At 32.9% G+C, this 15826-nt stretch overlaps 1 protein-coding gene across 1 annotated transcript; it reads right to left on the reverse strand.

Annotated features, from left to right (window-relative positions):
* Positions 1-66: 66 nt before the first annotated feature.
* LOC111713222 (uncharacterized) lies at positions 67-15820 on the reverse strand. Its single transcript, XM_023488046.1, has 13 exons — positions 15430-15820; positions 14762-14804; positions 13773-13860; positions 13320-13393; positions 12169-12195; positions 11470-11630; positions 11095-11185; positions 8461-8507; positions 4262-4372; positions 3708-3783; positions 2327-2388; positions 1363-1455; positions 67-945 (listed from the first exon to the last, which is right to left on the reverse strand). Exons 1-13 carry the CDS (start codon positions 15486-15488, stop codon positions 852-854), a joined length of 1026 nt encoding a protein of 341 aa, XP_023343814.1. The 5' UTR covers positions 15489-15820; the 3' UTR covers positions 67-851.
* Between the last annotated feature and the right edge of the window lie 6 nt (positions 15821-15826).

Here is a 15826-nt window from a genome sequence, read left to right on the forward strand (position 1 = left end):
AAAATTGGGACAAGGAGTAATATACATAATTCTGAGTTTGCTTGCAAAAAATCAGCCTCCTACGACAATTCTAAGTTATGTTTAACCACTGTTTAAAGTTTCCGGAGAGTAATACGTTTTGTGGCCCCCCCCTTTTTGTGCACATTGATGGAAGATTCTGAGTTTGAACTTGCTGGTGATTTCAAGAAATGTTTGAACATTTAACTATGCAGATATTTACAAATTACGAACTTATTATCTTAACTTATTGACGTACACAGCTTTAAAGGAGAAAGAAGGCAGAGGATACAGTGTGTACCATTTAAATAGGCATCGTTTCAGAGATCCGTTTTTAAATATTTAACATTTCTTATACTTTTCAGAGGCTTTATAAGAATCTAAGATGTAAATTCTATTTAAAAATTGCTTTTGTTACATTCAACGATTTTACTCTGATCAAAGATATTCACCAAAACGATTATTAAAAGCGTTTTTCGTTTTCCGTCATAAAATGTTTTTGCGATGTGTTCAATCACACACTTCATCTTCTTGGAGCATTTCAAACGTCAAGAAACCCTATACGATGCCCACCCGAACAGTTAAATAGGGAGGAGGGTTCATAATGTGGGAATGAAGAACATTTACTGTGGGAATGAAGTGGTTCTATAATGTGGGAATGAAGAAGATCTACTGTTAGAATGAAGTGGTTATATAGTGTGGGAATGAAGAAGATCCTCTGTGGGAATGAAGAAGATCTACTGTGGGAATGAAGTGGTTTATACTGTGGAAATGAAGTGGTTCTATAATGTACGGGAATGAAAAAGATCTACTGTGGGAGTGAAGTGGTTCTATAATGTGGGAATGAAGAAGATCTACTGTGGGAATGAAGTGGTTCTATAATGTGGGAATGCTGTTGTCTGAATTCCTATCTCAACGGAGCAAGTTGAGGTTTTCTTGGAAACTTTCCTAAACAAAACTAAACATATTTTATCATGTAAACGATGAAGTTGTATTCAGACTTTTTCAATTTATTTAAAAATTTTGCGTCACAAACTAAAAACGCTGCAATAAATGTTTCTAATTTATTTCAATGGTTTTTTGGCAATGCTTATTCGATTCACTATAGGACCCTTAAATGCTTTGTCATGGTCAATTATGAATGAGGTATCCGGATCCATGTTTTTGTTTTCATGAAAGATTGTTCTTTTAGATTGCGGATTTATGCTGCAGAAAGAATGGAGAAAATCAACAGAATATAAGCACTTAAAGAACAACAATATCTTCTAAATATTTGATCAGATAAATAAAAATTAATTGTTGTAAATCGCCTTCAGAAGGAGAAATTACAACGGAGAGTTTCTTCAATAATGTTTGGTTTAGTTCCTTGTTTGTCGGGTAGAACTAGACTCAGAATCATTCGGTGTCAGATACGCCAATGACGAGTCTGGAATGTCGTCTTCTACATATTCAATTTCCCTGATTTTTTCATAGATGAACAATTTTCATTATTGGGATTGGGTAAAAGCAGGTTAACCGGGGCCGTAACTGAGCGGGGGGGGGGATCCTACAAGAGAGGGACCACCCTCCTTGCGATCCTACAAAGGGCACCGCATAAAGCAACATAAAAATTTTTTTAAAAAATTCTTAGAAATTATTGTGTTTGAGTATATTTTTTAGTTTGCTATAAAACAATTATCACAGAAAAGTCAAGCTTTCAAACGACTAAATTTGATAATGAACTCAAAACAATTTTCTACAGTGATAACCAGAAAACTCTGGAATAGGAAGTCGACTTTTAGACTCAAGTTATGACTTTAAATATTCAAATGAACCTGAGGCACAATAATTGTGCAGGGTAAACAGACCCATTTCATGTAATAAGTGATTTAATAACTACTAGTAAAGGTATTCGCTTTGTAACAACATCAAATGCACTTTAGTATTGGTTTAATGTCGTCTTCATATTTCAAAATTTTCTGGTTATCACTGTATGTGAACTATATATATTATCAAATTTCAGCCAAAATCACCAGTTTTTAAACTAAACTAACTAAAATTTTCTCTTTGAGCGATTAGTGCCTAATTATTATTTCAACTTTGAATTTTTGAGCATTTTCTCTTTGTACAATAAAAAACAATAACAAAAGAAATTAGACTATAAAAAAATTTAACTTTTGTAATTTAAGCATCCATTCCATATACCTTCCCTGGGGTCATTTGAAGTCCCAAGAAAACATTCGGGCCCGATCGGTTCAGCCGTTTTGACGTTTATCGGTTACAAACAAACAGACAAGCTAAGTGTACATATGGATAAGTTATACGTAGTCATGATTATTATTCACTATTCCTGGTTTGATGATGTATTGAGACTATTTCAACCTCGTCTACACTCTTCTCACTTTTTCTTTCCTGGAAAAAATATATTTTTATCTAATATTCAACGTTTTTCTATAAGATACAGGGTTACTCACAAAGGATGAGATTGTAGAGACGACTTGAACTTTAAAGATATGCCGATCTCCCAAGGTTAAGTAAATTTTGTTGAGGCCGAGTTTAAAGAAGTTGAGCCGTGGCTCAAATTTAAGACGCTGCTCAAATATCATTGGTTCCACTAAAATTGTATTCAATGTTCCAAGATTTAAGCCGGCGCTCAATTGAAACCGTTTTTTTTGCGGATTTGAGATGCGGCTTAAATTCATTAAATTCGGACTTTGGCTTGGATAAAGTCTTGAAATTAAATTGTTTGGCTTGCAAAGAAAGACAAAATTTTATTGTTGAGATGAATCGTGATTCATGAATATATATATATGAGGAAACAGACAGTACAAATTTCGTACAGTCGTCTCTGCATTAAAACTCATCCTTTGTAGGTATCCCTGTATAAGCATGCAGTGACCTGATTTATCTGCTGCCATAGAGAATAGAATATATATTAGAGAGGAATTTACTAGAAAAAAGTGTAAAACGGTCATTTTGTTGTACTGTTTCCATACTGCAGGTGTACTTCACATATTTATGCTATATAACCTTTTGGGCCCTGGAATATCATTTTATAGAAAATCTAAAATTATTGTTAAAAGAAAACCAAATTATGAAATAGGCTGGTTTCATAATTGATCAATGATCATTTCACATAGACGCTATGCCTTCCACTTTACAAACGATGATTTTCCGTTATAATTAAAAATCAAATAATGTTTTTATTCACCTAATTCAATTTCATTATAAAGTTTATTTAACAGTTTAAAAAATTCGAAATTGAAATGAATATTCTAGGAAACATACTGCATTAATGTACTCTACTGCAAATAATTTGTGAACATTTACATGATTTGTACACTTTGAACTCCCTTTCAGGCTGAAAGGGACTGAAAAAATTCATACCGAGAGATTCTTTAAATTTCCCTCTAATATATATTCTATTCTCTATGTCTGCTGCTAATTCTAATTCACACATTGTGTTACTCTAGTATTGGATTTAGGATAACATCATATTATTGGGACCGAAAAAATTTCGATTAAAAGCTGCGTAATATCTTTTTAATTTTTTAAATTAGAAATGCCACCACAGATTTTCTAACCTAACCTATTCGAAAATATGCACAAACATTTTTTAAACACTGCAACTGCAATTACTGCCAGCCAAAGATATTTTGCTAAACATATTTGTCCTCCTTAAAGAGTAAAGATGCGAATTATTTTTTGTTCAATCAAATTTAGTATTTTACCTGGTTTCCTGTATTCTCCAGTATACAGTTCACACAATCAGAACACAGATCAAAATCACACAGATAACAATTATATCTGAATATAACACAGGATAACAATTATATCTGAATATAACCCAGGATAACAAAGATAAAGATTATTTCTGATAATAACACAGATAGAAATTATAATCGTATCTGAATGTACAACCATGTGTAAAGAATATTAATCATCGATATTCTATTTGGTAAATAATCTCTTGTATTTGTTAGATATTAAATTGTATGTCAGTTTGTCAATCTTTTATTGGCGGATTTTGGCAATTCCTCCCGCACCTCTGTCCTTTTAGTTAAAGTAAATTCAACTATATTAAGCATTAAGTCTGACCGCATCAACCTTGTTGCACCAGCTAGTCCTATCCTAGGTACAGTACAAACAGGGACCGGAAAGGTTAACCCGACTCGGAAATTCAAAATTACTACGGCTACCCGTGTCTTGATCTCTTATTGGTCCACGGGTTTAACCAATGAGATGGGCTGTAAATAAACCCCTGCAAGAGTTAAGGGTATTGTACCTGTTATATGTTTTTGTATTTAAATGTTGTCCTTTGTGCACACACCCTTCTCTATCACAGATGAAAGAAGTTACTGGGTAGGAGGGAAGGGCCCGCAGGAATTTATTGCATCTACAAAATAAAAGATAAATTTATTGCATCTAAAAAAAAAAAAAATTATTGCATCTACAAAATAAAACATGATAAAAAACTTAAAATTAAAGTTCAACAGTGCACCAACTGTAACTAATTCAACATGAAACACCAATTAGATTTTAAAAGTTTGTTTATTTTAATTTACCTAAATTATCACAATGTTTTAACTAATTCTAAATCTAAAATCAGGTTTTGTGAACCCCTTTTTTCTAAAGGTTTAGTTAGTTCTATCAGCTGCTTTTAATTTATAAATAAACAACATTTTCAATTGAATTGAATTTGCTAAGAAGAAAATTATTTAAATAAAGTGAAAAGAACTCTTTAAAAACATCCAACTTTTTTCAATTAATTTTTGATACCTTTTAATAGTTTCAAATCTTTAAGTTTTCACTAAGGATTAACACAGATATTACTAGATATTACAGGGGAAGAAAGTTTCAAACTCGTACAACCCTGACACTAATATGCGTCAGGTCTGAGCAATGAGCAACAAAATTTTCGTTTCAAAATAGATTCAAATAAACCTTGAAGAAAAAAGTTCTGTTTCTTTATTTATAAAATAGTCAAGGTTTTATCCACACTACGTATTTGGGAACAAGAAGTGATTCCGGCTGACGTTTTTTTTTGGCAATAACTCAAAAAGTATTGGTCCGAGGCTGCTCAATTTTTTTTACTTTTTTAGCTTACACATGCCCCTCACTTTAGGCTCAAAGAGGGGCTTTTATACCCTCAGGCATACTGTCTGAATGCCACATTATACCGTTACCCGATTATATCTATATTTAGACCTACTACTTGTCATTGGATTTTGACTTTGTATAGCTCTTGGAAAGCCTTAAACAAAAGGAAGCAGATTGCCTTTAAAGGAATTTCACATTTTCAGTTTTCTTTGAATGAAAATTAGGTTTTTAAAAGTTTTGCAAACATTTTTGCATATTTGAATTCGCCGTGGTAAGGGCTTTTCAAAAATTCAATTTTTTCGTAGATTATCAAAGTAAAGCCCAAGGGCTTTCCAAAAATGTATCAAACGTTATAGATTTGTATCACAAAAAGAAGGAAATATAGGGGGGTTTATTAAAAGAATTTATTCTATTTGGCAATAAAACAAGGCGCTCTTAAGCCTTTGTATCAGGAATATTTAAGACAATAACAAAATGAGATTGTAAAAATTATATTCTGTTTTGTTATTTCAGAACATTAAAGCCATTTTACAAATCTTCTATTATCATTAAATTGTTCTTGCTAGTTTCTACTTGCAATGGAATTAAACCTTAGAAGAGCAAGACATTGCTATTTTAAAGGCAGGATACAAAAAGAAGTATTTTACACTCGGTTTTTAAAAGCATATTGTACGAACGAATCCGATTATTAAGATAACTCAGCGAAATTCCTTTTAACCTTGTTAAAGGGACAGTAAAGAAAAAATGAAAGAGGGCATATACTTAAAGGGTCTGTAAAGGAAAAATGAAGGGGGGGCATAGGCTTAAAAGGACTGTAAAGGAAAATTGAAGGGCGGCATAGGCTTAAAGGGACTTTAAAGGAAAAATGAAGGAGGCATAGGCTTAAAGAGACAGTAAAGAAAAAAATGAAAGGGGGCATGGGCTTAAAGGGACAGTAAAGAAAAAATGAAGGGGAGCATAGGCTTAAAGGGACTGTAAAGAAAAAATGAAGGGGAGCATAGGCTTAAAGGGACTGTAAAGAAAAAAATGAAAGGGGGCATGGGCTTAAAGGGACAGTAAAGAAAAAATGAAGGGGAGCATAGGCTTAAAGGGACTGTAAAGAAAAAATGAAGGGGAGCATAGGCTTAAAGGGACTGTAAAGAAAAATGAAGGGGATCATAGGCTTAAAGGGGCTGTAAAGGAAACATGAAGGGGGGCATAGGCTTAAAGGGACAGTAAAGAAAAAAATGAAGGGGAGCATAGGCTTAAAGGGGCTGTAAAGGAAACTGAAGGGGACCATAGGCTTAAAGGAACTGTACAGGAAAAATGAAAAGTGGTAAACGCTGAAACCTAAACACTTTAGGAGTTGATCGCGACCTGTATGAATTCTAATTGATGTTCCTGTTTCGAGAAATTGATATTAAACTGTTTCAACGTTTTACCAAAGCTTATATATATGAGATGTGGTATAGGAATCAAAGTTTATTCAGCAAATACGCAACGAATCTGAGAATTACTATAACCTGGAGGAGCCTAAACAGTTTAGGTAAGCTCCTATAATTTGAATATATTACTTTTTCATTTTTAATAGATATAATTGATGATATAAATAACTAGCTTGGGAACCCAGCGCTGCCAAGGTTACTAAAAGTTACTTCCGCCGTTTATCCGCACTTAAACTTTTTTAACGGGAAACTAAATTTTCGTTTTTAAAGTCTACCCACTCAACTTAGAATCTTAAAGTCGAGTTATGAACATTCCCTTGGGCCTCCCGAATTCCCCAATACAAATTTGAGGCAAATCGGTTAAGGGGTTTATGAGTTATGATCGGACAAAGAGATAGACAGACAAACAGAGATTACAACTTGATATATATAAATACGAATGTATACACTGTCTACCCCATGGACCAGAATTTGCACCAATGGCAGTGCAATATTTTTTAATACTCTTCTTGCTTTTTAATATGTTGAAAATAGTTTATTTAAATTAAATATGCTCTAACACCGGTAGCGATACATATACGTTATTACAAACAAATGAATTCTGTTGTAAATCAGCTAAAATACCTTAATTGAACAATTTACGGCAAAATAGACAAATTTTAGCTAGTAGATTGTTTAATTTTAAGAGTTTTATGTCATCATTTCTGATTCTTTCTTTGAAGGTATAAACAGAGGTTCAAAAAATCCTTAACCTTAATATCCTAGAATCTTTGATACAAAGTAGTCTCTATTTATCTGTCTGTTAGATTGTTTGTTTGTCCCCGCGCCATTAATCATGACCGATTTGCCTCCAAGTTTTATGTGGGAACTTCGTTGAATTTCTCTTAGTTTGGTTCGAAAATTTATAAAATAAAACTGAAAATATAAATTGCTAGCAGAGGGGTAGAAAAATATTTTGACATAGTCCATAACTTTTACTTTTATTTTCAATAAACATGCATTTCATGTCTAACCTTGATATCAGACAAATTCAATAGGAAATAGACACTATTAGAATTCAGATTGTATAGCATTGATTAAAAACTGAAAAATGTTCCGTTGAAAAATAGTTTTTTTTATACCGCTGAACAATTTACAAAAATAATTTTCAGGTTGAATTCAGAATTCAGAATTCAGAAATATATTTTTTCCTTTTTTGGTGCTTGAATGTGTTTTTTAAACATTGCGATTGTATTTTATTTGAATAAAAATAATTTGAATAAAATATATTATATTTTTTAAAACAAAATACTTCAATTGTAACAAAAACAATAAATAGCATGACGTATAGCATATACAACCGGAAATAAAGCATCCCCCCCTCTTTTTGCACATACAGGCTTTTTTATTATGGGATGAACCATTAATTAAAGGGACTGTACGCGTAATATCAAGTGACCCTCCACTGCAATGTCCGATTAATAACGTTACCCTATGAAACTTAATCTGGTCAAAAATGTGGAAGATATTGTTGTTTTTCTGACTTGAATAGTGTATATTTCTGCAGTTTCTTCGTTGCTTCTTATAAACAAGGAATGCGCGAGTCATTTTCGCAGAGAAACCACAGTTGAAAAGAAACAGATTAAAGAGACAAAAATATTAATATATCTAGATCATACTTCAAGGGGGCCCTTGTAATCGGGCATTGTCATCTTTACATTGGGGTCACTTGAAATACGCGCACAGTCCCTTTAAGGGGTTTTATTTTTAACTAAACTGATCCAAAACCCCAGATATAAGAGACTGTTGACTGTTCAGTGACGTGGACTTAGTTTCAAAAGACTCTCGGGAGTGGCATGCCCGATTCTAAAGGTACCCTACAAACCTTCGTCTTAGGAAAATGAGGAAGATATTAATTATACAAATAATGATATAAACCTGGGCAACGCCGGGTACTCCAGCTAGTTTATAATAAATAAACCTGAAGCAAGGTACTGGAGAGGGTGAAGACAGATTGTCAAGTTTATCCTAAATATTAAAAATATCTTAAAAATTATTCTGATTTTTTTTATTTTGTAATATTGTTTTAGTCTAAAGGGACAGTTTAACGTAACCTCAAGATAGAAATTTCCGATTTACAAAGGTACCCTACAAAACGTTGACTCAGTAACGAGGCCAGAAAACTCTTTGTGCAAATCTGTCAAATACTGAATTGCCCTAAAACGGGGGAAAACGCTGGCGCACAATGTGAATTCAATACAGCTGACGCTATATGTAAAAATCGAAATACCGAATATTCTATGTCCAAAGTGGTTATAAAAAATCGATTTTATTTATCTATTTTCTGTGACTTCTAGAGAGTAAACATTAAATATAAAATAGCTTGCAGTTAACTGTTAAACAAGTACAAGCGGTTCTGTAGCTAAAAAGGATAATTCTGACGTAAAATTTCGCATAATTTTCCTGCAAACATAGATCCCTTCTAAGTAGGGTTTCAAACGCAAGTGTATTTTACTTGCGCGCAAGTGAATTTAATTGCGCGCACATAAAAGCAATTGAATTGCGCGCAATTGCGCGCTATAGCGCGCAATTCCGTCCAACTTTCTTGCGCTTGTGTCTCAATCTTTTGATAAAATTCGATTTAAACCTTATGGCACGCAATAAAAGCAATTAATTATTGCGTAATTCCTTTCAACAACAAAAATTCAATTTAAACTTTGGTATTGACATACAATAAACTGAACTTCACTAACATTTCAATCTCAAACGCTAAGAAAATTGAATTTAAACTTTATCTTTTGTTTTATAATATTCATATGCAGCTAGTGCAGCATGATAACCAGAAAACTCTGGCATGAGAAGACGACAGTTTATACTCAAGCAGACCCATGTAACTGGATAATTGACTTAATAAGTTACTTATTAATTTTGTTCCACTTGTAACAACATCAAATACACTGTGATGTTGTCTTTCTGGTTCTCACTGTAGCAAAATATCTAATTTTGATAAAACGAACCTTACTATTTTAACCAAGAAAAGTTTCCATTTTAATGTTCAAAAATGTTAACAAATGAAAAATGTATCATATTAAATTGTTAATTAGTAGCTCAACAAGAAACTTTAAAATTTGAAAACGTTTAAACAAGTGACACTCGGGCCTCGATTACTTTTAAATTCAACAAAGATATTTAAGTCCATTCTTGTATCTGCTGCATAAATTTGTAAGTCGAACAGTTAAAATTATTGATTTTAAGATAAAAAAGAAATTCCGATGCACTTGATTCCTCACAATTCCACGCAATTCCGCGAATATTTAATTGCTTCCTTTTTCGCAATTATAGCGCAATTGCGCGCAATGAAATACCGCAAGCGGAAGCAACCATTGCGCGCAATTCCGCTCAACAGAATTCCGATTGGAAACCCTACTTGTAAGTAAAAAGAATTTAGGATTGTATTTTCTATTTTCCATGTTTCAACTCCACGAGGTGTAAAGTCAGTTTCAACTCCAGGAGGTGTAAAGTATGCTTCAACTCCAGGAGGTGTAAAGTATGTTTCAACTCCAGGAGGTGTTAAGTATGTTTCAACTCCAGGAGGTGTAAAGTATATTTCAACTCCAGGACGTGTAAAGTATGTTTCAACTCCAGGAGGTGTAAAGTATGTTTCAACTCCAGGAGATGTAAAGTATGTCGTTCTAATTTATCTCACCCACTTAATCAAGAAAAAAGAAAAATACAATTTACAATTGGTAGTAGAATTTCTGCTTTTACAAGAAGAAACTTGTTTTATTATTTCTTTAACAGCTAACAAAGAAATTTATCAGAAATTAAAGATCAATGATTAAAAAGTTTTGTTTGGTTGATTTAGGAAAAAAATGTGGTATTGAGATTTTCTTTTATCGTATGTAATTTATGCATAAGGTTAATTTGTATTCGAAAGCAGCAGAGTTAAACTTTGAATTCTATTCGTTTACTCTTTGTCTGATCAAGGTCAAATGAGATATTCTAATATGATAAGGTAAAAATGTATTATTTTTAGTTGTGGTTTCAATTAAAAGTTTATTAAGTTTCTATTAAAAGTGTCATGCCACTCCTTAAATGGGGGGGGGGGAGTGTTACGTCTCCAATCCCTTTAATCTTCAGTGCAATGGAAACATGAAATATAAATCAAAAGCATAAAATGAATATGAAAAAAAACAGAAAAGAATCCTGGAACTCCAGGAATTCCAGGAACTCTATGAACTATTTGAACTCAAGGAACTCCTGGAACTCCTGGAACACTAGGAAATCAAGGAACCCTAGGAACTCCAGGAACTCTTGGAACTCCAGGAACTCCTAGAACTCTGGGAACTCCGGGAACTCAGGAAACCCCGAGAACTCTAGAAACTCTTTGAACTCTTTGAACTCCTGGAACACCANGAACTCAAGGAACTCCTGGAACTCCTGGAACACTAGAAACTCCGGAAACTCCGGAAACTCCGGAAACTCTGGAAACTCCGGAAACTCCTGGAACTCCGGGTACTCCGGAAACTCCGGGAACTCCAAGAACTCTAGAAACTCTTTGAACTCTTTGAACTCCTGGAACACCAGGAACTCCTGAAACTCCTGGAACACATACCTGATTGCGGAGTGCACAAACTCTTCTATGTGTTTCCCATTCCTTGTTCGGTACATCGTTCAAACACAGGAAGCACATGTCGTTAGTTCGTCTATGATATAAGCTTTATTTATTTTTTGTTAAACTTAAAAAACACAAAAAATGGGATTGAACAGGGTGTCTAAAGAAACCATGACAGTCAAAAAAATTGTCGTCGAAATAACTACACAGTAAAATTCTTTAATTGATAATCACAAAATACTCCTAGTCAAGAATCGACCAAATGGAAAAGTAGGTTGACAAATGAATACCGTAAAACATCAAAAAAACAACGACGATCTTCATGTCGTCTTCCAACTGTCGAATAAATATAATAATATGATAAATAAATTATTCCTTGAACTAGAGACGCAACAGATTCCTTTCCAACAAGTTCCTCTTTTACTCATACAACTTGATGAAGGAGCGGCCATCTTTGGACAACGCCACCTCCTGAGATCCCTCGTGGATACATTTGGTTTGGAAAATAATTTCCCAGATTTACAACATGCGGCCATCTTTAAACTATCTAATATTAAATACGAAAAACTGACTTTGCAACATAAAATGGTTGAAAAATAACTAAATCTAAATATAGATCAAAATTTCTGATCAACATGCATGCCAGAAGAACTCGGGCTTTAATTTTGCTTTTGGTGCTTCTGAATTTTCATCCAGCGTCAGTAGATTCTAATAAGCACGAATCACAGCAGATATTTTCCTCAAATGTGAATTAACGTAAATATAGTGATATTAACAAGAAGCATTCGAGACGGGAAAAACTTATCATCATGATGACTGAACTTTTTTTGAAATTTTATCCTTTTCATAGAAAGTTAATTGTCAAGTATCTGCGTTGCTTTAAGATCAATATTTAAAAATGTCCCAAAATAATCTGTTCTCTGAATGGAAAAATATGTAAATAAAAAAAGACAATCGAAATGTGAGAGTAGCGAACAAAAATATTTTGTAATAAATCTAAAAATTTTCTATCTTTACATAACAAAATATACATTTAATGCTTAAAAAGGAGAAAAGTATTATTAGTTTTTTTTCCTTGTTCCATGCTTCGGGCTGAAAAACCTGAAATATTTAAGTTCTAATGGTTTCAAACAATTTATTTATTTTTAATTTATTCATATAAAACTGCTTTAATCTACATTAAATTAATTAAATTCAATTCAAAGTCTATTTCTACTTGTTCAAAGAATGTTGGTCGATGAATAGAGAACTGTGAAATTTCATTAAATTATTTAAATTTTGAGCATTTTATGCTGACACTGAATTCAACCAGCTTGGGCTGAAACTGGGAAAGTTAGGTTCTATAAAAATATTTAAATATCATCGTAATATTATATTTGAAAGGAAATATATTCTATTTCTACATATACCAAGCTTTAAACAAACTTTTCTAAATACTTTAGAGTTAACTCCAGTTTATAAATTAAAATATAAGTTTAAACTGTAAAATTTGGAATTTTCGTTTTGTAAAGAAGAAGATTTTAGAGCTGCAACTTGCTTTTTCCTTTAATCTTTTAATCTTTAGCTTGGAACTTTTCGTTGCAAATTTATTTTATAATTTAAATGCTAGATGCAAAATATTTATTTCAATCTTAAGATTTAAAGAGTTTTAAGTCGTCTTTATACAGTGATAACTTTTTCTTTTTTAACTTGAGGTTTTTAGACTTTTAAAACGTTTAAGTTTAACAAATTTCAAAATCGAATATACAGGACAGCTGGCGAATATACAGGGTGTCCCACGAAACATGACAGCTGGCGAATGGTTTTGAATGTCTTCTTCCGTATACTATATTAGAGACTAAAGACTTTTCGCAGTTTATTTCGTTAGAAAAATCTTTACTCAAATATATTTTACTTTTAAATCAATTTTACTATGATCCTGCCATGTTAAACTTCTTTTAAATGATAATTAATCTCTTTTGTATCAAAGAACTTAACAAATTGTGGAAGAAGACATTTAAAACTATTCACCAACTGTCATGTTTTGTGGGACACCCTGTATTTGCCTTTTTTACACTTCTTACGCAGATTTTGACCCTGAGAGAAAATATATGCTAAAAGACGAACCAAAAAAAACCCAATAGTAAGCAAATATTAACAGATTTAAAATGTTGGAAGTTTACAGTATTTATAAAGTGTAAAAAAAAACTGAAAAAGTAACCAAGATATGTCTCATTACAACTCACCTTCATATAAAGGATGAAGCCAGAGGAGAGCAAGAAGGATACGATTACAAGAACCCATATAGGTATTTCAGCTCCTATAGATATTCAAGTTATACAGGGGTAACCAGAATGTTCTGGTAGCAAGGACGACCTTAAGTCACTAGATATTCAAGATATAAAGGGGCAACCAGAATATTCTCGTAGCAAGGACGACCTTTAGTCTCTAGATATTCAAGTTATACAGGAGTAACCATAATGTTCTGGTAGCAAGAACGACCTTTAGCCTCTAGATATTCAAGTTATGCAGGAGTAACCAGAATATTCTGGTTGCAAGGACGTCCTTTATTCACTAGACATTCAAGTTATGCAGGAGTAACAAAAATATTCTGGTAGCAAGGACGATCTTCAGTTCCTGGATATTCAAGTTACACATGTGCGTTTAAGAAAAACCATCAGGATTTATCAAAATCTTACTTCCAGCATAGTTCCAAGTTTGGCCACTGTCGCTAGTGTCGTGGTTGAACCAGTAAGTGGTATCTTCAGGATCCCAAGTTGTAGTTTCCTAAAATTTTAGAAAATATTCAAATCTATAGACAGAGGCGTATTCAATGAGGGGGGGGGGGCTATGGCGGCTAAGCCCCCCCCCCTGGACCAGTGAATTCTATTGATTTCAGGGGGTTTTCAGGCCCCAACGTGTGCTGAGCCCCCCTGGAAAGAAAAAAAAATTAACCCCCCTCCTGAACAAATTCCTGAATACGCCCCTGACTATAGACGTTATACATACATGTAACCCTCCATTTATTTGAGTAGCAATGATATAAAATATCGTCGTTTATCTCGCTTATTTCTGACAATGTCCTTTATTGTTTCTGCAGAATAATTCCACAAGTGAATTTTAAAAAGGGACCACAATTGATAACAAAAATTTTTAACAAGAAAAATCAGGATATTTCATTAATTTTGGATTAGACAAATGTTTATCGGATATGCCAGGTTTTCTGCTCGTTAAAATTATGCAAATATATACACGGTGTCTCAGTAAACATGAGAATTCAGTGACGAATTCGATATCGTCTTTTTAAATAATTCTTTGATTTAGTATAGTGATACCTACTGAGAAAGCTGTAATCTGTAAGAATTTCGTCTGATATGTTCAAATTTTGTATTACAATGTTTATTCATAACAAATACGATATCGAATTCGTTACTGAATTCCCATGTTTTTTGGGACACCCTGTATATTATTCCTTTTTATACAACAATATTAAACTTTAATCAAACCTTTTTCTTTTATTTTGGATATTTTCCTTTTAGAAATGTTAGGATTTATGTAAACTGTCAAATCTGAGAAATAACAAATTCTGTTGGTTCGACCAATATGTAGATATCTCCACACACATCAAATTTGGATTTTGAACTAGAAAATTTTCTTTATGAAATTTTTATATCTTAGATCTGGTGACCTCATCAATCCTAGTTTCTTCCTCTTCCCCAACCAACAGAGTTCTTCGCAAACAAAATAAATAATATTAAATTTAGGAATTAAAATTTTTTGTTCTTAAATTTTTTTTTTGATTTTAAGATTGGTTTATTTAAAATTGGTCGGATAGAATTCTTAAACTTTCCTCTTCCTTAGTGAGTCTACACTTTAAGACTCATCCGTCCCTTTTGTATTTTAACCAAAACTGCTTAGTTCCACAAATCGTTAATTAATAATGTCTAAAATTTATAAAAAGGCGGTTTTAATGTGATACTTTTTTTCGAATGAAATTTTACATCCAATTTTCCGAATGAAATTTGCATCCAATTTTTCTAATGAAATGACATCCAACTATACAAGGTCACACTCACACACAAAGGATGAGACTTTATGGAGAACCAGAAACTCTTTAGTTAACTCTTTATTGAGAACCAGAAACTCTTTAGTTAACGCGTTTTGAAAACTTTCTTTGGGTTTCTGGCAAACAAATAGTCTTTCTTTGGTACACTAGAAAAGTGTACAAAGAAATACATGCGTTTACAGTTCTAAAAAGACGAAAAAACCGTACAGACGTCTCGGAAGTCACATCCTTTGTGGCTAACCTTTTATGTATGTCAGTATGTATAGGATTACATGTTTATTTTTATTTCCCTAAGTGTTTGATTAGGAGAGAGTCGGTAGGTTTCTTCAGGTTCATCATCTTTACTCATCCCGTGCTCATTGACTTTAACTTTATTTGCATGGTCCTGCACCTGCTCTTTTCCTTCATCAGCTGTAGTATCATTTCCTTCATCAGCTGTAGTATCATTTCCTTTATCAGCTGTAGTATCATTTCCTTTATCAGCTATAGTATCATTTCCTTTATCAGCTATAGTATCATTTCCTTTATCAGCTGTAGTATCATTTCCTTTATCAGCTATAGTATCATTTCCTTTATCAGCTGTAGTATCATTTCCTTTATCAGCTGTAGTATCATTGTCTTCATCAGCTGTAGTATCATTTCCTTCATCAGTTGTAGTATCATTTCCTTTATCAGCTGTAGTATCAT

The sequence above is a fragment of the Eurytemora carolleeae genome, unplaced genomic scaffold (genome assembly GCF_000591075.1).
Source record: "Eurytemora carolleeae unplaced genomic scaffold, Eaff_2.0 scaffold1388, whole genome shotgun sequence".
In the NCBI taxonomy this organism is placed as follows: domain Eukaryota; kingdom Metazoa; phylum Arthropoda; class Copepoda; order Calanoida; family Temoridae; genus Eurytemora; species Eurytemora carolleeae.

What these genes read in the sequence shown, in the direction of transcription:
- LOC111713222 (XM_023488046.1), bottom strand. Translation starts at nt 15,488, where the DNA reads ATGAGTAAAGATGATGAACCTGAAGAAACCTACCGACTCTCTCCTAAT. An exon ending in AGCCCGAAGCATGGAACAAG is followed by an intron (nt 11,631 to 12,168) that starts GAAAAAAAACTA and finishes GATAGTTTAAAG; the next exon opens with ATGGCCGCATGTTGTAAATC. An exon ending in TCAATACATCATCAAACCAG is followed by an intron (nt 1,456 to 2,326) that starts GAATAGTGAATA and finishes TGAAAAAATCAG; the next exon opens with GGAAATTGAATATGTAGAAG.